The 23543-nt window shown below is 56.4% G+C and overlaps 1 protein-coding gene across 5 annotated transcripts in view; it reads right to left on the bottom strand.

Annotated features, from left to right (window-relative positions):
* Nucleotides 1-23543, bottom strand: part of MYO7A (myosin VIIA) — an 82351-nt gene that overhangs the window by 18120 nt on the left and 40688 nt on the right. For all 5 annotated transcript variants that reach the window (XM_079103979.1, XM_079103982.1, XM_079103983.1 and 2 more), the window contains 21 exons: nucleotides 23174-23266; nucleotides 21280-21374; nucleotides 20054-20138; nucleotides 19553-19771; nucleotides 19022-19129; nucleotides 17733-17942; nucleotides 16798-17001; nucleotides 16378-16554; nucleotides 15826-15915; nucleotides 14385-14512; nucleotides 12070-12196; nucleotides 11299-11418; nucleotides 10602-10775; nucleotides 9666-9893; nucleotides 8208-8378; nucleotides 5221-5338; nucleotides 4383-4509; nucleotides 3249-3418; nucleotides 1923-2113; nucleotides 993-1117; nucleotides 355-512 (listed from right to left, as the gene is read on the bottom strand). In XM_079103979.1, coding sequence (XP_078960105.1) covers nucleotides 355-512; nucleotides 993-1117; nucleotides 1923-2113; nucleotides 3249-3418; nucleotides 4383-4509; nucleotides 5221-5338; nucleotides 8208-8378; nucleotides 9666-9893; nucleotides 10602-10775; nucleotides 11299-11418; nucleotides 12070-12196; nucleotides 14385-14512; nucleotides 15826-15915; nucleotides 16378-16554; nucleotides 16798-17001; nucleotides 17733-17942; nucleotides 19022-19129; nucleotides 19553-19771; nucleotides 20054-20138; nucleotides 21280-21374; nucleotides 23174-23266 — 3118 coding nt within the window. The remainder of the gene's footprint in view (nucleotides 1-354; nucleotides 513-992; nucleotides 1118-1922; nucleotides 2114-3248; nucleotides 3419-4382; nucleotides 4510-5220; nucleotides 5339-8207; nucleotides 8379-9665; nucleotides 9894-10601; nucleotides 10776-11298; nucleotides 11419-12069; nucleotides 12197-14384; nucleotides 14513-15825; nucleotides 15916-16377; nucleotides 16555-16797; nucleotides 17002-17732; nucleotides 17943-19021; nucleotides 19130-19552; nucleotides 19772-20053; nucleotides 20139-21279; nucleotides 21375-23173; nucleotides 23267-23543) is intronic.

Below are 23543 nucleotides of genomic sequence, written 5' to 3'. Positions count from 1 at the left end.
GGTGGGGCTGCCGCAGCACAGCCTTCGGGTCTCCGCCTAGATGCCACTTCACAGCACTGGTTCCTGTCAGCACACCACCCCCAGGAGGCTCTGGTCACAGCTCCATCTCCATGCTGGCTACAGCAGGGCACAATACTACCTGTTAACTGAATGTCAGGGTCAAAGGAGACAGTGGGAGAGGCGCCATCTTGCCTACTGCAAGGTGCCGTGCACACAGATGTGCCCTCCACGTGTGCCCGAGACCCAGCCAGCCCTCAGCAGGAAGGAACAATCCAGCTGAAAAGCCTGCCCTGCCCAGGCTCCTCTGCCCAGCAGCCCGCCCCGCCTGTCCCAGGCCCAGCGCAGCATGGATATCGATGAAGGCCATGCAGGCCTCCTGCGAGAGCTCTTCGCTGCCCAGGATCTTCTTGAGCAGTGCCTGCTTGAGCGGCTCCCGCGTGTGGCTCCACAGCCGGTCCTTGCCTCGGGCCTTGGACACCATAACACGGCTCAGCGTGTGCTTGGGTGGGGGCCTGCACAGCACAGGGACAGTCAGCAGCCATCCACTGCTGGCAGCCTGGGGAGAACCCCAGTGGGGAGCCCCCCAGCAGCCTGGAAGCCATGGCAGGAGTCGGCAGTGCTGTCCCCACCCCACTCTGCCACCAGAAATGTCCACCCTGCCGCCCACCAGGTCTCCTGGGCACAGTGCTGGACTAGCAGAGCCAGAGCCCCCCGCTTTCTTGCTGTCTCCCCATCAGGATGATGAGGCTGCAACAGGCACTGGTGTGTGACACCAAGGGCCAGGACACTCCTGGGAGGGCACAGTCACCATCTCAAGCAAGGAAGGATGACGGGAGCCTGCGGGAAGCATCATTTCAGGGCTGGAAACTGCCCTCCTGCTGACTCTGGCAGGCCCTGCTTGCAGGCGGGCATGGCAAAGCTGCTCAGCACCCGCCGGAGACCACAGGAGCCTGCTGCCCACTGTCCTTTCTCTTGTCCCCAGAAGCTGGCACCTGAAGTAGTCGTAGGAGAATTCCTCCAGCGTGTAGGGCTTAGTGCGCACCTCGGGCTCTGCAGTTCGCAGCTGCAAGAGCCGAATGACATCCTGCCTCTGGTCGGGGGTCATGGTGACCAGGGCCTACAGGCAAGACACAGGAAGCTCATGTCAGCCCTCCCCAGAGCCCACTGGGATCCACAGGGCAAAAAACCAATGTCCTCCAGCCAGGAGCTGGGGACGGTCTCCACAGGTATGGACCCAATGCTTTTTCTGACCTCACGCCCCCTGCCCCTGGGATCTCAGGTACTTCCGCCTGCATCCTGCTGGGCTCTAAGCTGCCTCATCAACCAGGCCTAGCTAGGAGCTGCCTGGGAAGCTCTGCATCCTTGGAGCAGCACTCGGAGGGCCTCCAGAAGAACCAGGGCCCCCGCCCAGCTGTGCCCACATTGCCTTTCAGACAGTGCAGGCCACTGTCCTCCCATCCCTGCCCTTGCAGCTCCTCCTCTGATGACAGTGTAGGCCACTGTCCTCCCATCCCTGCCCTTGCAGCTCCTCCTCTGGTGACAGTGTAGGCCACTGTCCTCCCATCCCTGCCCTTGCAGCTCCTCCTCTGGTGACAGTGTAGGCCACTGTCCTCCCATCCCTGCCCTTGCAGCTCCTCCTCTGGTGACAGTGTAGGCCACTGTCCTCCCATCCCTGCCCTTGCAGCTCCTCCTCTGGTGACAGTGCAGGCCACTGTCCTCCCATCCCTGCTCGTGCAGCTCCTCCTCTGGTGTGCTCCCTGCCTGATGAGGTTTGAGTCTGCGGTGCCTTGAGACCCCCCACCCCGAACACCTGCAGACTGATCATCTATCACAACCCCTCACTCCGTTTCACAGATATAAGAAGAGGACAGAGCGGGGTCTGAGGGGGCCTCCCACCCACCTGCCACTGCCAGGCCACATACCACAATCTCCCGTGGCGGCATGGTGACAGTGGGCATGACATACACACAGTCGGTTGGGAAGTCCCCGCGCTGCTTGGTCCTCTCGTTGATGCCGTTGGCCCAGCCTGAATTCATGACCTGCTCACCCGTGTCGTGGTCCAGGATGATGAGGTCTCCCTTGGCAAAGCTGAGGAAGCCGGACTCCTCACCCGCTTTGAGGCAGAGGTGAGCGGGGGCGACATGGGGGCGGAGAGAGGGTCTGGGTTGGAACATCTTTATTTGGGTTAATACTCCCCACTGAAGAATGGAGGCTCTGTCCCACTCATGTCTACCCACCTGGCCACCCAGCCTCTACCTTTTCACAACCCTCTGCACAAAGACACCAGAGTGGCTCACACTCTCACTCAAAAGTTTTCTGAGGGGCTGGGGAGATAGCTCAGCTGGTAGAGTGCTTGCCTCAAAAGCACAAGGCCCTGAGTTTGATCCCCAGTACCACCAAAAAAAAAAAAAAAAAAGTTTCCTGTGCTCCCCACTGCCCTCAGGAGAAAACCCACGCCCTAAGACTGCTGCGAGCTGGCCTCCCTGACTCCTTCTGCTCCTCCTCCCGCCCCTCCACCATTCCAATCAAACCTAACCAGGAGCAGCTCCCCAAGGACACGCGGACATCTCCTGGTTCACACTCCACCCTCTGCCTCATACACCCTGCTCACTGTGCTTCCTTCGTGGATTCTGGGTTACCTGGGGGCCTTTCTTCCCGGCACCCACAGCCCTGGGCTTCCCTGCTCACTGTGCTTCCCTTCCCACTGAAGGCAGGTCTAGAGGTGCCTAGGCAGCCCTGGAGATGCCTGGCCAGAGTGGTTGCCATGCTGCTGTCATTGATGGCAGTGGGTATTTGGAGAGCACTGAGGGGACCCCTGATCAAATGTAGAGAAGGTGACAGAAAATAAGAACGAAGGAGCTGGGCACAATGACACACGCCTGTCATCCTAGCAGTTCAGGAGGCGGAGGGAGGAGGATCATGAGATCAAAGTCAGCCTCAGCAACTTGGTGAGGCACTTAGCAACTCAATGAGACTCTGTCTCTAAATAAAATACAAAGAAGGGCTGGGGATGTGGCTCAGTGATTGGGTGGCCCTGAGTTCAATCCCTGGTACCAAAAAAAAAAAAAGAAGGACCAAGGGGTGGGGAGAAGAAGGCAGAGGTGAAGACAGAGTTCTGCCACCTGTCCTGTTTCTGGGTAGGACAGGTGAGGATGGGTAACATGGTCCTCGTAGCCTGGAGTGTAGGACCAGGGCCAAGGTGTGTCACCTGCCTAATACCCCAGCTACCCACAGCAGCAGCCACTCACCAGGGTTGGGGTTGTCCTGCAAGGCCACCACGTACTTAGACCTCTTCCGGAGCCCCTCCAGGAAGGTGACCACTAGGTCACGGATGTCCTCGGCATTACTGGATGTGAAGGTGTACTCATCCCCCTTGATGGTGGCCAGCGTGAAGCTGGGGGCTGTCAGTTTTGCTCCCCTGCAGGACCAACATGGAGAACAGAGCCCAGTCGTGGTCAGTCCTGCGCGGCCCGAGTGAGGTGCTACACAGCCCAGCGAGAGCAAGACACGGCACTCCCTGAAGGAGACCAAGCCCGGTCCAGTCAGAGGAGCCCAGCCACAGGGAGTCCAACCTGAGCAAGGCCTGGTCCAGCAGGGGGAGATGTGGCCCAGGTCAGACGCATCTCAGACCAAGACAGACATAGCCCCAGCCAGCATCAGACATGGTCCAGACAAGGCCCCGGCTGAACCAGCCCACTTACCCTTTGCCTATCTAAGTCCAACTTGCCCTTCACGTTGCAGCCTAAATACCACTTCCTCCAGGAAGTTCTCCCTGCCCTCCCACAGCCCTTACCACACAGTCCCTGCTCTACAATGGCCTCTTGATGTCCTTCTCCTTCTCTACTGAAGTTCTAAGAGGTCAAGGACTGTCTCACCCCTGAATCTGACATGTTTGGCATGTGCCTGCTCAGGGCAGGATGTGGCCCAGCTCTGGTCCACATCAGATGCAGTCCAGAAATACTCCTACGAGTTCCGTGTTGGGGAGGGGACACTGCACTGCTGGGAGAGGTGGTCTAATCCAGGGAGCTGCCCCCACCGCCAATGTGCAGTGCACTTTACAGTTTACACAGAGCTCTCCTACTATTTATCACTCACTTCCTGTTATTGAAGGAAAGTATTAAGACCCCTACTTTAGGAATGGGAACCCAGAAGCAAGTCCCACCCAGGCCCCTGAAGTCTGGGTGGAGCCCTTTTTGCACACACTGGCCTGCCTGACTGTCCTCTTACCCAGGTGATGCCACCTCAGAACCACCTTTACCATCCATGAGAACCCTGGTGGGAGGAGCCTGAGGGCTGCACAGTGAAGCCACCACCACCCTCAGTGATGCCCGTCCCCTCTCCTTCCCCACAGGTCCCTCTGTGCTCCACGTGCCCCTCCTCACCTGCTGCTGGACACAGCCATGATCTCCGGGAAGGACAGCTCCAGAAGCACCTGCTCCTGCTCATCCACAAAATAAATGCCCGTCCAGTTGACAGCCACAATGACATCATTCTTGGGGAGATTGGGACCTAGACGGTGACAGAGACACTAAGAAGGTGTCCTCCCCACTCCTGGGTTCAGCCCCTCTCAATCCTCATAACCATCAAGGAGGCAATGGGCAGAAGTGTAATGGTTTCCATCTTACAAGCAGGGAAACTGAGGCTCAGCGAGCACAGTCGCCCAACAAGCCAAAACCCGAGGTACAGGGAACCCGGCCTCCGTCACATCTGCCATGGTCTTTGCGCAGCTGTGGACAAGTCCTTTCCCTGCGCCAAGGTGGGATGCAGGCTTGGACAACTGAGTCCCGCAAGGTTCCCTGTGGTCCTGACATCTGGTGACTCCATGAAGCCCAGCATCAGCATAGGGCCTGGCATGGAGCAGGCACCCAGTAATGACCCAAGGACAGCTGAGCAAAGGGCTGGTGCAGTTGGCACCAGGCACACCCACACTCAGTTTCAGGGAGACAGCTTCGTACAGCAGGCCCACCCACGTTCTGGGCCACCCTCTTCTATACATGTGAGGTGCTTTAGTGATTCCAGTCCTCATCCAGCTGTTCAACCCAGTGCACCTTGAGCACCTACTATGTGTCATGGAGTCACTGTTGGACCACAGGGATGAAAGACCACTCTATAGCATGACCTGAAAAGAGCGGGCACCCTGCAGGAAGGAGTCTGCTGACAGGAGCTGGGCTGAGCTCCCTTCTCTGCCATGAACCGAGAGACCAGGAGACCAGGGCTTACCAGAGAACTTGTAGGCTTCATAAAACCTGGAGAAGAGCAAGGGCCACTTGAAGCGGGCATAATTGACCACATCCTCTTTGACCTTCTGGGCATCAGTTCTCCTTTGGGCATAAATCCCCTGGAGTAGATAGAGAGAGAAAGAGGGTAGAAGGCAATATGTAAGTTCTAGAAATCATATGTCTCTGCCGCTAGCCAGGGGTGGCCCAGGGCTACTGCATCCTCCTGTGCATCCATCAAGGCCTCACCCTGTCCATAGCACCCCCACCACCCTGTCTTTCTCTTATCCAGTCGATATCAGTGAGCCCTTGTGTGGCACTGCCTCTGTGTAGGTCCTGGGACACAGAGAAAACATGGGTGCCACCCCCAAGGAGTTCCCAGTACAGCAGAAACCAGGCCTTATAAAGGTCAAGGTACAGAGGAGGGATTGCAGACCAGTCGTAAGGCCAGTGGTGAGGACGACTGCAATAGCCCGGGCAAGGAACGGAAGCCCTAGTGCTGTGTACTCCAAACATGTCCCCCAGGCCCTGGGAGACCTCTGTGGTGTCAAAGTGGAATTGGAAGGATCAGAATGAACTCATGGTTTTGACAATATGTAGACACAGACAAGGATGAACAGTGGTGTGCGCCAGCCTCAATCTGTCCCGTTTCCACCTCGGAGAGGACGAGACCCAGTGGCAGGAAGAGTGGGCACTCAGGGCGAGGGGCGCCATGCTGCCAGTGAATCTCACATGGTTCAGGAAAAAATAACAACATGTGGGGCTCAGAGCTAATGTGGCTGAGTCCAGACGAAACGTACACATGTCAGAGAGACTCAGAGCTAACGTGGCTGAGTCCAGATGAAACGTACACAACCAGTCTAGTTTTTGAACTTGCAACTTCTCTGGAAGTTTGTAATTATTTCAGAATTAAATGCTTTAGAAATATTTCACTGTTTGAATTATGTGCCCCGCCTCAGGCCTCGCCCCAATTCATGTGTTGAAGTCCTAACGCCCCAGTAACCATACTTGGAGATAAGGTCTCTAGGAAGTTAAAATGCCATCTGTAGGGTGGATCCTGCTCCAGCGACTGGTGTCCTTATAAAAGGAAATTGGACACAGACACGCATGAGCACAGAGGAAAGACCATGAGGAGACATGGAGAAGATGCCACCTGCGAGCAAGGAGAAGCCTCCGTAGAAACCATCCCTGCCAACACCCAGCCTGCACTTCCTCCCTGGAACGGAGGTGCAGAGTCTGTCATTGCAATCACCCAGCCTGTGGTACTTCACTACAGCAGATCCAGCCAACTAACAGCCTTTCCACCCCACAGAGTCATTCACATCTGTCCCCCTGTGAGGGCCCAGGGCCCTGGGACACACACACCAGGAAGCTGCTGTCCAGGGGAGAGACACGGCTCAGTCAAGAGTTCCAAAAGGGCAGAAACCACATCTGTCCCTCTCCTGGCTGTGCCTGCGGGCCTTGACATGGTGCCCAGCGCCAAAGTGAAACGAAAGCATGAACAACAGCAGCTATTCCGGAATGTGTCGCCTGCCCCAGTGGATGAACACAGACGGCCTGGGGAAGGCAGAGGATGGGGCTTGAGAATGGACTGTAGCTATCTGGGGAGCAGGATGGACAGGCCTCAGCAACTGGACAGTCGCCAAGGGTGAGGGAGAAGAGATGGTCAAGGAAAAAGAATGGGCTTATCTCTTAAGAAACAGAGGGGTAGCAGGGACACTTCTCTTCTGGAGGGGCCAGAGGGGAGGGAGAACCAAGGCCTGGATGAAGAAGCTGGCACAGGATGTTCAGGGACAGGCGGGCCTGGCAGGGAGCTAAGCACAGAGGTGTGAGATCAGATGGAGGGCAGCGTGGGGCTCCGTGAGCGGAAGGCCTGGGTGCAGGGGATGAGAGCATCTGTGAACCCTCCAATAACTAATGTGCCAAAACAAGTCTCCTCTGGGACAGCAAGGATCTTGGAAATGAGAGGCCGATAGGCCCCCTGCCAGCAGTCAGTGCCCGCAGCCCACCTGGATGCCCCTACTCTACTTGGGCAGGCAAGTTCCTTAGGTTGATGGGGAACTGCTTCTATCTGTTCACAGGCCTGCGGCAGCAAGCAGGGGGTGTGATGGAGGCTTATACCTCATTCCCCAGACAGGAAGATGGGAGGCATTCTTTTAGGGAAAATGACGGACATTTCCTAGTTGCAACCTGTGGCACTCCCTCCACTCCCGAGTGGTCCCTCTTGGAAGCATGGCACCATAAGCAGTTGATGTGACACCAGGAGAGGCCCCCACAAGACCCATGGCCCCCGGGATTCTCTCGAGAAGCTGTGGGACTAGGTTTGATTCTTCTCTGGGTCATTGGTACCCAGCCCAGAGTGGTTGCTATGGTTTGGATATGCAGTGTCCCCCAAAAGTGCATGTGTGAGACAATGAAAGAAATTTCAGGGTTGAAATGATTAGATTATTGAAGGTATAACCTAATCGGTGAATTAACCACTGATATGGATTCCTGGGTGATAACTGTAGGCAGCTAGGGTGTGGCTGAAGGAGATGGTCACTGGGGGTCTATATTTTGTCCCTGGTGAGTGGAGTGCTCTTTCTCTCTCTCTCTTTCTCCCCGCTCCCCCTGCTTCCTGGTATGTCCTGAGCTGCTTTCCTCCACCACACCCTTCCACCATGATGTGCTGCCTCACCTCAGGCCCAGAGCTACGGAGTTGGCCAGTTTGAGAGGAACGAAACCTCTCAAACTATGAACCAAAGTGATCTTTCCCTCTTCTGTGTTTTCCTATCAGGTTTTTTGGTCACAGTGACAAAAAAAACTGTCCAAAATAGTTGGTAACAGAAGACCCACACAAACCCACGTCCACGGGGGTGACGTGCGTGAGGAGGTCCTGACCCTGGGAGGTCCTGACCCTGCAGCCCCACAAACAGAAGATGCCAGGTGGGAGCATGATTGCCTTGATTGCTCACTCCTCCCCCTCGTCCAGGTCCTCTGATGCCTTCCTACCTTCTTGTGGGCAGCAATGGCCAGCTGCGCCCACTTCTCCAGCGTCTTCAGGGGTGTGATTTCGCGGTCAGGGATGTAGGTGGGCACAAGGTTCAGCAGGCGCTCCAGGATCATCTCAGAGCCATAGTCCACGAAGTACTGCTGGGAGGCCAGCTCTGCCAGGTCATCCTCCTGAGGGAGGGGACCTCGGTCATGTGCGTGGCCCAGTACCCTCTGCCCTTCCAGACCCCTGAAGCCTCCAGGCTGCTGTCCTGGCCCTGCTCCTGCAGTTCTGGGGCCCTGCCCTTGGCACCCTGCATTTTCACTGATTTGCTGAGGTGTTCTCGAGCACCACACCCCTGCCTTCTCCTGGGCCCCACTAGCTCTGTGCTGGACTCTGCCCAGGGGCCTAGGAACTGACCTGAAGAGACCAGTCAGCCTGTCAGGAGTGGGCCAGCCACCGCACGCCCAGCCCTGTGCTACAGCAACTGGGGCTGATGAAAGAAGGAGAGGCTGAGCCTGTCCTGGAAAAGGGGAGAGCTGGGACCACTGGAGATCAGCGAGGGGGCATCGCCATCGCTGTGCAGCTGGGGGCGCCAAAGTAGTGAACCAGCAGCAGGCTCTGCTCACAGCTTCAGACCAGGGGTGCACTGAGCCCTTGCCCCTTCTCTGCTGGGACTGGCGTATGGCATCCAGCGCTGTCTACCTGGGCCTCCCCAGGGCTCCAGCAGCATGGGCAACAGAGAAAGCCTCTTGAGGGCCTTCAAGGCAATTAGTATTTTCCAGTGCGTTTGAAGCATTTCAGAATTTTAGTCACTGACATGACTGTTCTAACGACATCACCAACAGTAAATGCCATCGTCGCCAACACCCCGACGTCATCACTACCAACAACAGCATCATCACCACCAATGATGCCACCAGCACCAACACCACCATCACTCCCTCCGCCATTCCACCACCAAGCACGTCCTCCTCGTGTCCATCGTCATCCCTCCATCGCCGTCTCCAACGGCACCGTAAGTACCATAGGCAGCTCCGGTAACGTCTCCCAAAACAAGACAACCACATTGCTCCAGCCCTCAGGAGATAAAAGGATACATATTCGCAAATTCTGGTATAAAGAACTGAATCTGTTTCCCACTGAGAGTAGAGTTTGCTAGACTAACTCAGAACCATAAGGCCAGCGTGTCCTGAAGTAGTACGGACACAGTACCATGCGGTCACTGCAGCAGGTAGGGACACCTTTCAGTGGCGGAACTCAGTATATTCTTCAGAGTCCCTGCTCCTGTCATTTTACCTCATCCTCACAACTCCTGTGAGGCAGGTAGTGTTAAGTCCAGCAGAAGCCTGGAGAAGGTCCAATGGCAACCCGGCCACCCTCAGCATTAGCTGGTGATAGGTCACAGACAGTAGCACTTGGCCCAGATTTGGAAAACAGGTGTCTGTGGGCCGAGCAGAGGACTTGCTCTCACTCACCTTCTCACACCTGTACTCCCCGAACTTGACCCCGCGCACCACCTGCTGGTAGATGAGGTTGGTGGCCACGTTGTCTTCCGAGGGGTTGTGCCAGGGCGTGAAGACCTCTTTGCGGAAGAAGAGTCTCCAGGGGGCATTGCGCTCCTGGGCACCCTGCTCCTTGGCATACTGCTCACACTGGGAGATGGCGTCCATGACATGGTCACTGCCACTGCCCAGGGAGGACACCTGTGGGCACAGAAGGGAAGGTGGAAGGGTGGGCAGGCATGGAGTCAGGGAAGGACTGCAGGGGGCCACCAGCTGTGGTCCTAGTCCAGATGGAAAACAGACCCAGAGAGAAGCGGATGTTACCTGGGTCCCCCAGGAGGCAGACCCAAATGGGACCCCCAGATCCAGCCTTAGGCTCTGAGCTGGCACCCCAAATTATTGACTTTCTAGCCTCAGTAAGGGGCACAGTTATGTAGGAGCTCCCATTTCCTAGTAGAAGTCTTTTGTGAAACTTTTGGACAAACTGTCACTGAAAACACAGGAGGTGTCTACAGGAGAGAAAACCCCAGGCAGACTGTCCACCACAAGGCTCTGTCCCTGGACCTGCCAGGCGGAGGAGAAAGCACCCGAGAAGCCTGCAGGCCCCAGCCAGACGGGCTCATGCTGCTGCTGAAGAAGAGCGTCTCCCCAGCCCACAGCACAGCAGCCGTGCGGAAGGGCGGCCAATGGGCTCTGCTGCCCGGCTGGGCCCTGTTCTTTCTCAGCACCAAGGGAGGGTCCCTTCCACCTGGGCCCTCGTGACTGATGAGCGCTCCCAGCACTTGTCCTAATGAGACAGGCAGAACCAGGGTTACCCCGGGCTAGAGTCCCCCATGAAGTCACCTGAGCCAGGAGGTGGCAGCACTGGATGGGCAGAGTGGGGTCAGGAGGTGATGGGCTTCGCCTTACCTTATCAAACAGGGCAATGTAGAGGGAAAACCCAAAGCGGTCCTTGAGTGAGATCTTGTCGGCCAACGCATTGCACAGCTCCTTGGCTGTGGTCGCAGAGTCTGTCAGAAGGGTCTTGGTGGTCCCGTCCATGAATGTCACGGGTAACATGATGGGTTTCTTGGACTTAGTGGCCTGGAAGTGACCCCAGAGAGTTTGGGGGATTCCTTCACTTCAGACCAGCTTACCCTCTCAGGACTCTGGCTCCCTGTTCCCATTGGATGGGATCTGCCCTGTACTCCAAACCCCTGCCATCTCACTAGGACACTGTCCCTGTCATAGGTGCTCAAGGAGCCCTTGCTGCACAGCCCACCCTGATGGGACCTTCAAGGCCCCTGAGCCAGGCCTGGGGCTGGGAGTTTGGACATTGCTACAGGTCGGGCTTCTGTCCTCATTTTCCATAAGGACACCGTGAGTCCCTGCAAGCTGAGTATCCCCATCCCCAGGTTGCTGGCAGAACCCTGGAGATGCAGAGGGAACCCCTCTTGCCCACGTCATTTTGCTATAAAGTAATTGATCCCTTGGGGGCTTTTCTGTTCTGATGGGCCTGGGACTCCAGAAGTTGATGGTGGGCACTTGAGGAACAGAACCCAAAGCAGGGGACGTTTCTGGGGCTCTGGGGTGCACGGAATACCTGCGTGCTGGGGGCGGGACACACCTGCAGCTCCAGCCAGCTGGGCGGCTGCGTCCGAGTCCCATTGACAAAGGTCCTCCTCAGGCGCTCCTCACAGTATGGGGCGTATCCAGGAGGTCCCCCGTGGATGAAGTTCCGTAGGTACTACAGACAGGGGACCCAATGAGGCAGCCTCCAACCAGCCTCCCTGGGCCTCCCCAACCTGGACCATTCCAGCAGCCTTCAGCCCCCTGCCCACACTTGGGACCTGCCATTCAAGGCACCCACACTCTTCCTCTCTAGCCAGGGCTTCTGCTGGCCTCAGGATATGTACTGTAGCTTGGCAAGAAAACCACACACCCCAGCCCACTTTTCTCTACCATGTCTTTAGCCTCACCCCACCCCACCGCCTCCTCCTTGTTCCTGGCATAACTGTCCTACAGGGCCCTGTTTGGTGCCACCACCTTCTCCACCCTCATAGCACCCACCATCAGGCTGGCGTCCCCAGCACCCAGGGCCTGATGCCAAGTTGAACTGAAGTGCCCGTCCCAAGTCACATATGCAGAGGGCCTAGGACACCCTCCTGAGCAACTCAGGCTAAGTAGAATGGGGCTGGGGGCGGGGTGTGGTGGCAGAACAAAGTGGTCACTGCCTGGGCAGTGGAGCAGGGAGGATGGGTCTGGGTGGGAGGTGGTGAAGCCTGAGAGGCCCCGGGTGGGACTTGGTCACCAGGCCCCGCTGAGCCTCCTCCTCTGCTCTCTCCCCTGGACACCAGGACAGGGCCCAGCTCCCCTTCCACCTGGGGGCCTCCCCTACCTTAACAAACTTCTCAGAGGGGGCAAAGCAACCCACGCAGAGAGACACCAGGATCCAGCCCCGGGCATAGCTGCTCTTGGAGGGGTTGTGGGTGAGCTGTTTGCTGATCTGGCAGTAGATCTCATCCCTAGACAGGAGGGGAACCGCCTCAGAGGAACAGCCCCAGCCCCACTCCTCCCAGCAGCAGGTGTGATGCAACAGAGCTGTCTTGTCCGACTTGCCAGAGACCATCCAGGAGGAGGCAGGGTGGGGCCAGGTGGGGAAGGCTGAGCCAATGCTCTAGGGAGCCACTGAAGAGGGTCTTGCTTCAGAGACAGAATCATCAGGCAGGAAGCACATTCCTAACTCCAATCCAGAGCCCGCCATACAGAGGGTGGTGCATACTCTGCTCTGGGCACAGCAGCCACAGCCCTTGGTGGCCATGCTGAAGAGAAGCACAGCCTGCCCCTGCCTGGTTCTGACCCACTTGCTGGCCCAGGCTGCTGGCTTCCATTCCCTGAGCCCAGCCCATAATCAGGGACGGTTTCTACTAACGGCAGCTGGTAGAGCAGAAACCAGTCAAGCACCTGGGGCTGGATGAATAGGGACTCTAACTTCTCTGGATGCATTCCTGTAATGTTTGAATTTTAGGTGGCTATTATTTTCATAAGATGAAAATAATGAAAGTAATTTTTGTTTTCATTTTAAAGGAATCCTTTCAGGATTGAGCCAAGGCATATAAAGCACCCAGCACAGTGCCTGACATAGGGAGTATCCCTTAAAGGGCAGCTGTGATGGTCACTGCTGTTGTGAGCAACGTTTCTTCAGGTCTCTAAGTCTTTAAGAGAGCCTGCCTGCTCAGGGCTGAGGGTGGGCGCATGGTGGCGCACTGGCCACCAGAGGGCGCTCACTGTGACTCTTGGCTCTCTGAGGACAGCCCTGGGCAGGAGGAGGGTTGATCTAATTCAGAGGCTCCCTAATTTTGAGTGATCGTGAGTCAATATAATTTAGATTCAAGAAGTAGCCAACTTTTTATCATGACAAGATAAGAACATCTAAAACCCATACGTATACCTACACACACCACCCCATTTCCTAAAACAAAGGTCATTTAAGATATCCAAAACCGGGTAGCGGGTGCAGCTCAGTGGTAGAGTTCTTGCCTGGCCATGTGTGAGGACCAAGGGTCAATCCCAGTATTTAAAAAAAAAAAAAAAAAAAGGCCAAAATTCCAGAGATCAAAATCTCAGAACAGCTGGGCGAGGTGGTACACGTCTGTAATCCAGGAGTACGGAAGGCTGAGCCTGAAGGATCATGAGTTCAAAGCCAGCCTCAGCAAAAGCAAGGCACTAAGCAACTCAGTGAGACCCTGTCTCTAAATAAAATACAAAATAGGGCTGGGGATGTAGCTCAGTGGCTGAGTGCCCCTAAATTCAATCCCCGGTACAAAAAAAAAAAAAAAATTTTTTTTTCAGAACAAAGAGCAATTCTTAAAATTAGACAAATATAACTCTAGTTCCAACTCTTGGTGCAGGCATCCCAGCATGTCCCTCTGGAGGCTGTGGCAGTGAGAAGACTGGGTGGCTACCATTCCCTCCTGGAGGGGTGCCTTCAGTGGCCTCTAGCAAGGCAGTACCTGGCTTTGGGAAGCAATGGAAGGAGACTCTCCTGGAAGGCAGGAGGTCTGGGAGGCCAAGTGACCCTGGGCAAATCTCTTCCCCACTCTGAATCTGTTTTCTCATCAGGAAAATGGGGCTGACCCCTGCCCCAACAGGCCACCCGCAATAGCAAACAACAGTTTATGGGCTCAAGCTCGCCTTACCCGGTCCTGTGCTGCTCCAGGTGGAGAAGCCTGCCCACCCTCACCCCACCTAGCTGGGCTGATCCCTTACTTGCTCCTGGTGACTCCCAGGTCTTCTTATCACATCCCTAACTACTGGGGACTAGGGAAATGCTCTCTGGCCTCAGGGGAGGGGACAGTTGCAGGGTCGCCAGGCATGCTGGCCACGGTGACCCTGAAACCAGGTAACAATAGTCCTAGCTACAATTACTGAGGGCCTACTGTGCTCCGTGTCTTTTACACACTTCTTGTCTTTCTGGCTTCCCACCAGCCTAGGAGGTGGGCACCATTATCCCCTTTACGGATAAGGAAAACAGGCTGAGACCAGGAACCTGAGGTCACACAACCAGCCAGCAGCAGAGTCAAACACAGGCCTTTGGGCTTCATCTGTTGCTAAGGTGATGAGGCCACAACCCAGCTGCCAAAATCCTTCCAGCCCTGCCCGGGAGGTGCCTGGCGCCCCCTCGTGGCCTCCCTGTGCCCCTCAGGCACTGACCGCAGTGCTGGTCGCAGGATGCCATTGCCGATGATGAAGTGCAGCTTCTCCAGGTTGGAGGTGGGCCGGTCCTCCAGCATGCTGTTGCCCTGCACTGTGGACTCCCCGTCATGCAGCCTCTTAGTCACCTGGGCCAAGGGGACACACTTAGCCAGGGCAGGTGAAGTTGGGGACCTGAAACTGCCCAGTCTCCAGAATAGATCCAGGCAGCAGGCAGAGGAGCTGGGCTCCTGCCACTGATGCTGCTGCTGCCACTCCCCCACCCTGCAGACTAGATGCTGGGCCAAGAGCTGCACACATGGCCTGGGGGCCCTGACCTGGCACCTCCACTTCTGTGAAGATGGTTCTCCTGAACTTTCCTTACATCCTGCTCCCAACCTCCACCCAGGGAGGACTTTTCAGCTAGGATGGGACCTCTCTCTCTCTGGGGTGGGCTCCCTCATACATCTCTGGCACCAGAGTATACCCTGGGTTCCAACCACACAGTCACCCAGGCCTGTGACCCCAGGGTGGCCAGTTTCAGACCTGGTTCCTAGGACATGAGTGTCCCCTCTGTGGGCCCACAGCAGCAGCCCCACACTCTGCCCAGATGCAATGAGGGAGAGGTGGGCAGCTGGAGTATGGGTTCCAGATAGGAAGGGCCGTGGAAGGTTCTTGCATGTCCTGAGCACCTCCACTGCCACCAGGGGCCCTCCTCCCAGGACCCTGTGGAGTGGGCATTTTCTTGTCTTGGCTCCCCTGATACCAAGGACAGAGCTGGGATTCAAATCTGAGCCCACAAGTCTAGAACCTTGCCTCTGGCGGGGATGGGACAAGGGCAGAGGCAAAGCAGGAGCCGCTGACTTTGCAGTTAGGGGTCAGGGAGGCTTCCCGGAAGAGGAGATCCCCAGGCAGGAAAGGGAAGGGGGAATTTCAGGTGTGTGCAAGGAGGAGGGGGAAGGGGAGCTGGCCCGAGCTGTGAACGCCACGGCTTGGATCTGTCCGACACAGCCCCCACTAGCCCCGGAACCAGGACAATGCTCAGAAGATAAGGGGACCCACTGAGTGAGTTCAGAGCATTCAGCAGAGCAGATGCTCTGCCAGAACCCTCAGCCACAGAGAGGCACCCACCTGAAAGGCCCTTGGATCAAATGCCCCAGGCAAGTCCCCTGCCACCAGGGAAGTCCCCCGCCCCCAGGGAAGTCCCCCTTTGCACCATGCACCATACAGATGCTCCAAGCTCTGATCCCTGCTCTGGGAAGCGCTGCCTGACCCCTGCTCCAGTCTGAGCTCATCGCCCTTTCCATGCACTCCTGTCTGCCCAGCCCCGCCCACCATGTTGTCCTGGCCCCTAAAGATAGGCAGCACCTACTCCTGCTCCTGCTCCTGGGGGTTCCTGGCTCAGTCAGCTGCAGCCTAAGGCACTACTTGAGGGCTGCCAGGCCCTGGGGCCCACTCTCACCTCTTCTGTGAGTTTGGATTTCTTCTTCAGAGTCAAGTGCACCAGTTTATGCCTCACACTGCTTTTCTTCTGCCCCTCAGGTAGCTGGGCCTGCAGGACCAACAGGGGTCAAGGGCAAGGACTGGGCAGAAAGCAGAGTCAAGACCACCTGACAGCGGGGCTGTGCCATGGGATCATCTCACCTCCGCACTAACACAAGACACACCCACACTGCCACCCTGCACCCCCCCACCCGCACCAGCCAGCTGGCAGTTGGGAAAACAGACTCGGGAAAGCATAATGACCCGCCCCAGGCCTCCCGAGGAGTGGCTGCAGGAGCTGACTCAACAGTAAAGCCCATCTGCTCTGCCATGAGGCCCCGTGGTTACGACCATCACTTCACAGTCGATAAAACCTCACACTTTTGCTTCTATAAGTAGAGAGAGGAGGCTGGGGTGGGGGAGGTGAGGCAGGGGCAAATCATAGGGCGCTCCTTCTGCTGAGGGCACTGAGGCCAGGCGGCCCTCCCCGCTGGCCTGGGAGGGTCATCGACGGGGGGCACCTTGGTCTGACCTCACCCTCGCCCTGCAGGGCCTGCAGCTCCCTCTTGTATGTCTTCTTGCCCAGGGTCTCATAGATCTTGGTCATCACAGGGATCTTCTCGCTGCCGTCACTCATGGCTGTGTGGTACTTGGGCTCCGGGAGGTCCCCCATGAACCGCAGGATGGTGATCCAGACTGCCAGGGCCGCCTTGGGGCACAGCGCAGGTGTCAGAAAACCAGAGCAGAGGACATTGCTAACACCATGGAAATAGCCTGGGGTTTGAGGACAGGGCCCGGAGAAACATAGCCTGCATGGTCTGGCCCTAGGCTGCACCCCAGGTAGGAGACTCCAGTCAGACCTAGTCCCTGCCCACCCAGACACACCACCGGGCAGCACCCACAGCCCCTGCCCAGCCATGCTAGCAGGGACCCAGCAGCAGGCAGGCCTCACCAGCTGGTCGCCCTCATCATCATGGTAGAGCAGCGGCTGTTTGAGTGGCCGCCGGGTGTAGGAGTGTGTGGTTGTGCCCTGGAAGTAGGTGGCAGCAAATTTTGCAAATTTGTACTCAGAGAGGTCCTCCTCGTCCTCGTCAGGCAGGGGCAGGGCCGCGTCCACGTCCTCCTCCACCATCTCCCTCCGCCCTTGCTCCAGGTCCTGATGGACACAGAGGGGTTCCCTGCCATGTGGACCTCAGGTGGGAGGGCCGGGGGCAGACTCAGATTGGATTGCCATCCCGACCTGTCCCCGCAGAGCCACCTCCTCCTCTAGGAGGGTAGGGACTCTGCATGTCCTGTCTGCTGCCCAAACACAGTAGGTCCTCAAGAAGGCTCTGGGGAGGGACAGCGACAAGCCCAGGGTTACGTGGCAAGCGGGGTCTGGAGGGGGTCTGGGACCCAGCTCATCACCACTCTCTGCTCAGAGGGGTCAGGTGGGTTTTTTTTGGGGGGGATTGAACTCAGGGGCACTCAACCACTGAGCACATCCCCAGTCCTATTCTGTATTTTATTTAGAGACTGGGTCTCGCTGAGTTGCTTAGTGCCTCACTTTTGCTAGGGCTGGCTTTGAACTCATGATCCTCCTGCCTCAGCCTCCCAAGCCTCGGGGACTACAGGTGTGCACCACCTGCCTGGCTTCAGATGGGTTTTTGTTTATTGTTTAAATATTTTTTTAGATATTGCTAGACCTTTATTTTATTCATTTACTTATATGTGGTGCTAGGGATTGAACCCAGGAACTCACACATACTAGGCAAGTGCTCCACCCCTGAGCCACAACCCCAGTCCCTTCAGGTGGATTTTAACACAAGTGGACACACACAAGAGGAGGAAGGACCATCATACAGTGGGGTGTAGGGGCTTCTGAAAGCCCTGTCCCCAGTTTGGTACCTCAAAGCCACTAGGTGCCTGTCCCTCTTGGCCTGGCAGGCCTCCTGAAGTCCCAAGGAAGCCAAACATCTTGTCCACCATGTCTGAGTGATTGATGGGCTCATGGCGGGCCCTCTCCATCTGCTCCAGCAGCTCCTTCTTCCGCCGAGCCTCCTCCTTCTCCTTCAGCTCCCGCTCTGCATCCTCACGAGCCAGCTGGGCCAGGCGTTCCTGAAGGTTGGGGTGAGGCATAAAAGGTGGGGTCAGCACCCAGTTCCACAGCCTCAGGAAGCAAGCTGTCCTTGGGGAATGCAAGGTTGGGACAGCCTCAATCCCAGCCTCTACCAGGGCCTCCTGAGTGCAGGGAAGAACTATACCCCTGGCTTCCCCCTCTTGGCCACACTCAGCTCTGACCTCACAGTCCAAGGCAGATAGATGTCCAGCACCCCTGGGCCACAGGGAGGCCTCTGGAGCAGCCCAGTCAGTAGCTCTGCCCATTCCTCAGGGCTCAGCCAGGAACCAATTCCCCCGAGACAGACCACTGCACACCAACCCAGGCATGGGACTGAGGTCTAGATCAAGTACTACCCAACAAAAATAAGATGTAAACCACATAAGTGGTAACCATATTTTAAAAAGCAAAAAGAAGCCAGGCACAGTGGTGCATGCCTATAATCCCAGCAGCTTAGGAGGTTGAGGCAGGAGGATCGCAAGTTCAAAGCCAGCCTCAGAAACTTAGCAAGGCCCCAATCATCTCACCAAGACCCTGTCTCTAAATAAAATATTTTAAAAGGATTTGGGATGTGACTCAATGGTTAAACACCTCTGGGTTCAATCCCCATTACCAAAAAAAGAAAAAAAATATCAGTGAAGTTAATTATAATAATGTTATTTATCTCATATTTACCAAATATCACCTTAACATGTAATCAGTATTATAAAAACAATACTGAGGTATCTTAAACCCTTTCTCCCCCTATTAAGAGTTCGGAATCTAGCCTCTCTTTCCCACAGTACTGTCATTCCGATGAGCCACATTTCAGGTGTTCAGTAGCACTGTGGCTGGTGCTGCCATATTGGGATGCGTGGCCCTCTGCGCTGTTCCCCTGCTCAGGCTTTTTATCCCCCCATGAGAGAAGGTGCCTCTTGTCTGGCCCAGTGAGAGCTGAGACATGCACCAAGTGGGCCTCGGAAAGGACACCTCCTGAATGAAGGGAGAAGCGTTGCCGGACAGGTGACAAGTGGCTTGCTGGAGGAAAGCCATGGAGCCAGCAAGCAGACCAGGAAGGTTCTAGATGTTCCCAGCTCACCTGATGCTTGCGCTCTGCCTCCTCCTTAGCTTTCTTGGCGCTCATCTCTTTCCGGAGCTTCTCCTCCTCTGCCAGTCTCATTTTCTCTGCTTCTAGGCGCCTCAGGTACTAAGGAGAGGGACAGTCAAGTGGACATCAAAACATGTGCAGTGTTTGTCACGGGGCCTCCTGCCAGCTCTCTCTGAGCCTGGGTTCTGGAACTGAGAGCAACTGACAAATAATTTGGCAGATAGGGAAACAGGGCAATGGATCTGTTGGATCCAGATCAGGTCGGATCTCAAAGCCAAAACAGGTTTGCTTGGGTCCCCGAAGATTCACAAGGATGACTTGGGCCCCAGCGGTGCCATGGCTGGGAATGTGGAAGCAGGATCTGCTCTTCAGTCCTTGGAGCCAGCGTAGCCAATAGTCTCCCATAGGCCTCAGCCTCGTTGGCCAACACCATGGCTGACCTGTCTGCCTGAGGCAGAACACACCTCAGTGGACACCCCTCCTAGTGCAGGGCTAGGGTGCTGGGGATTTTGTGGCCCTCACCTCTGCCCGGAGGCGCCGGTGCAGTCTGCGGGCGATCATGCCCCTGGCATAGGCCTGCACGGTGAGGACCGCCCAGAGGCGGTGGCGGAAGGCCTTGCGCACTAGGTAGGCACGGCAGCGGGCCTGGAACTGGATGATGCGCTGGCGGGCCAGGCAGTATTGCTGGTGCAACTTCCGGGAGCGGTGCAGGGCCTGCAGCCGCAGGAAGCCCAGGCGCATCTGCAAGGATATCGCCCTGCACTCAGAGACTGGACTGCCACCCTCCCAGAAGGCTCCCACCAGTGGCAGCTTCCGCTGCACAGGCCTCCAGTTCCAGACTGGCATCCTCCCAAGGCCAGGCTGCAGCCGAGCTGCTCCACAGAGGTCCATGTGACCCAGCCACTCTGAGGGCCCCTTCAGAGATCTCTGGTAACCCCAGAGTACTCACCACCCACCAAATCATTCCCAAAGACCTGGACTTTGATTGAAGGACAGGTTGGGGCAGCCCTGGCGGAGGCTCACCAACTCGAAGTTCCTCCTGCAGTTGTGGCCCCGCCAGTGTCTCTGGATCAGTGTGGCGGCGTTCTTCAGCTTCAGGAAGTTGGACCTGAAACAGCAGGGGTGATGGGGTGAATCCTAGAGCAGAGAGCTAGCCTGGAGGCAGCCAGGGTGCAAGTGGCTTGGGATCAGGACAGCACACAGAGCCCCAGCTCTGTGACACCCCAACAGTGTTACCTTGGGCAAGACACAGACCCTTTCTGTGCTGCAGCATCCTTTTCTAGAAAATGGATAATGCCCACTCTTCCTGCCTCATAGGTTTGTCACATAAATCCATTAAGGCAGGTATTCAAAAGGTACTTGTAAAAGGAGGACATGTATGAACAAATTAGTAAAATAATGTAAAAGATTAAGAGCTTCCAACAATCTAACTTCCTCATTATATGGATGAGGAAGCTGAGACTTGAAGTTGGGACTAGGGCCCATGTCTGTCTGACTCTGAGGAGCCCAGTGCTGTCCTCCTGCACACAGTAGGCTGCTTCTGCAGGCCATCTCCAGCCTGTTGGAGGACAGAGACCACTTATCATTCGATGGGTGTCTGTGGACAGCAGGAAAAGACAGAGGAGTGAAGGACAGCGTGTTGGTGAGCCTACACAAGTGCCTGGATGCACCCGCAGCAAATGAGCTATGGTGGAAGGAGATCAATGGATGGATGGATGGAAGGAGGGACAGACAGAAGAGGACAGATGGACAGGTGAGTGGATACAGAGGGGGGAAGGGGCATATGAACTGCAAAAGGGGCAGGTCCTAGATTTGCATGGAGCTGAATCACATTTAAGTTAGTCCTGCCCATTTGCAAATCGTCACAAGCATACACATGTCCCTTACATAAAAAATGAGACACACTGGATAATTTATAAAATCTTAAATTTCCTCTTTGGGCAATTCCATTGGCCTGGATGTGAACTGAGGGTCCGTGAGCGTTCCTCGTGGCCTCGTGTACCTTCACATGCACGTAGAGAAGGGTACTGTTACTTGGCTTACATGGTTCGATGGAAATTTGTAAGTCTCATCTCTGCGTTCCTCCGTTTGTGTGAGCATGTGTGCATGCCAACCACATATTCTTGTTTCCATGTATGCACCAGGGTGTGCGCAGCTGTTTCTGGTGTCCACATGGGAGCAGAGTGAGCCAAGCAAGCACATGCACCTTCACCTGGGCTGAGGTGGCAGGAGCTGGTCAGGGCAAGTACCTGTCTTTGAATCCCCGGATGATCTTCTGGAGGAGGATAACTCTGTCGGTGATGGCCTTGTCCCGCTCCACCTCCAGCAGCATGTCATGGTGGTCCTGGAAGGCAGAGCTCCTGAGCAGCGCCCAAACAATGTCTCCTCCAGGGCCAGAAGCTCATTCCCAGGCGGGCTTCTCTTCCTTCACGCGGGGTCCAGGCCTTGGGCTCAGTGGTGCCTATAATCTCCCACCCAGGCTCAGGCCCAAGGTGGCCTCCCATAGCCTCAGGGGTTGTGGATGTTTCCCAGAGGCCCCGCAGGACCAGTGGAGCAGAGAAGCATCATTTCACTGGACAGGGTGGGAGGGCCCCTGTGGCCATCTCTGCCCAAGCCACCGCACTGCCAGACTCCCCGGGGACCCTAGCCAGGCCACTGTCATTTCTCTCCGGAACCCTGGCAGCAGTCTCCTGACCAGGGGTCTTGCAGCCCCCACCACTCTCCCTCTGAACCTAATTCATATGCAGCCAGAGGCAACCTTCCAGCGAGATCCCCAGGCCCTGCCTGGACTCCTCACCCTAGCAGTCAACCCCTTCTTGATCCAGGCCCTTGCTGGCGTTTCTACCCTTCCTCCTGCTAGCTTCTGACCTGACCCTCACTCCAGTGGAAAGAATGAATGGATGTCTGCACCGTGCTGTGCTGGCTTCTGAGGACAGTGTCACAGTGGGCCAGAGAGATGGGGCCCTGCCTTTGGGCAGGTGAGAATCTCATAAGGGATCCACATCCACCAAATAATCCCAGACACACACACAGCACAGAGGAGCTGCTCAGTCAGGGCTCCTGGAAGGACAGGATGGGTGAATGGACAAGTGAATGGACAAGACTGTAACCTTTGACCTCTCAAAAGAGCCCAGAAAGGTGAGGAGGATGATGCTCCTCTGAGTTCCATGGCTCTAAAAGCCACGGTGCTCCCTGCCTGCCCTCTGCTTGACAGGGGCTGGTCATCTGACAACCCCAGGCTAGAAGCCAAGTGCTCTGCATCCTAGCTGTCTGACCTCAGGACACTCACTTCTCCTTTCTGCGCCTACAAAATGGGCATGCTTCCTATCCCACAGGATGTGGGGAGGACTGAAGGAGCCCATGAAAGCCCCACAGAAAGGCCTGGCAGAGGGTGCTTTCCAGTCAGCAGCTGTGGGACGCGCGGTGGTGGATATCACGCGTCTATCCAGTGAGGACAGGAGGGCTCCGGGCAATGACAGGACTAACGCCAAGCCCCTCAACCCAAAAGGAATCAGACCAGACCCAGACTCCCTCCACTTGAGGTTCCTCTCCCTCCGCCAGCTGTCCTGGCCATCTGGGCCCCACCCCGGCACAGGCAGGAGCCCCACCCTGTCACCCAGGACAGCCCGAATCTAACACAGCGGAAATGGAAATGAGGAAGCCCAGGAAGCCCGCACTCCCGCTGCAGCTGTCCTTCCATGGCCAACTCGCAGCAGCTCTCCGAGGCCCTGACGCCTAAGGCCAGCTTCCTGCTCCCTCCGGCAGCCACCAGGGCCTGTGGGAGCCAGGACTCCAGCTGCTGTGCTCTGGGAGGCTGGGACAGAGTCAGGGAAAGGACCCAAGATACACTCTAGACCACCCCCAAGGTCCATCTCTCTGTATAGACAGGGAAGGAAGAGAGGAATGGCCAGTGACTTGCCCAAAGTCCCTGGGCTGACAACCACAGGGCCAGGACTGATTCCAGGACCCTCTCGTCTTCCATTTCTAACCTGAGGTCAGGCCTCACTCAGGACTGTGATCCCAAAGGCCAGCCTCCTTTCCCCTTGACACCAAGGCAGCCTTACCTGGCCTGGCAACTTACTCTGTGGGGACCCCTGGGAGCTTACAGCCCCCGAGGCAGTTTGGGGACAGAGGTGTGCTTACCTTCAAAAAGATCTTGGTTTTCCCAATCTGCCAGTCATCATGGGTGCCTAGCACAGCCTCAGCCATGCGTTGGCATGTTCCTCGGAGGTCGCCCTGGCGGGCACAAGGGAATGGGCAGCCTCACCAGCAGGAAGGCCTCCACGTATCTCTCTTAAGGCTGGGAGGCAGGACCCTCCCAGCTCTGCCCTGACTGGTCATGTGACCCAGGCAGGGACCTGCCTTCTCCAAACCTCCGTTTTCTCCTTAGCAAAGTCAGATGATGACCACCATGGCCACTGAAGCCCTCTGACTGTCCCACTGTCCAGCCCCCACTCTTCTCAGCAATACCGAGCTGGCCGAGCAGATGCCATGCTCAGCTCATTGACCCATG

This window comes from Sciurus vulgaris (assembly GCF_902686455.1).
Source record: "Sciurus vulgaris genome assembly, chromosome: 11".
NCBI classification, from domain to species: domain Eukaryota; kingdom Metazoa; phylum Chordata; class Mammalia; order Rodentia; family Sciuridae; genus Sciurus; species Sciurus vulgaris.
The sequence above is the reverse complement of the archived record's forward strand: the minus strand, read 5'-3'. Positions and strand labels throughout refer to the sequence as shown.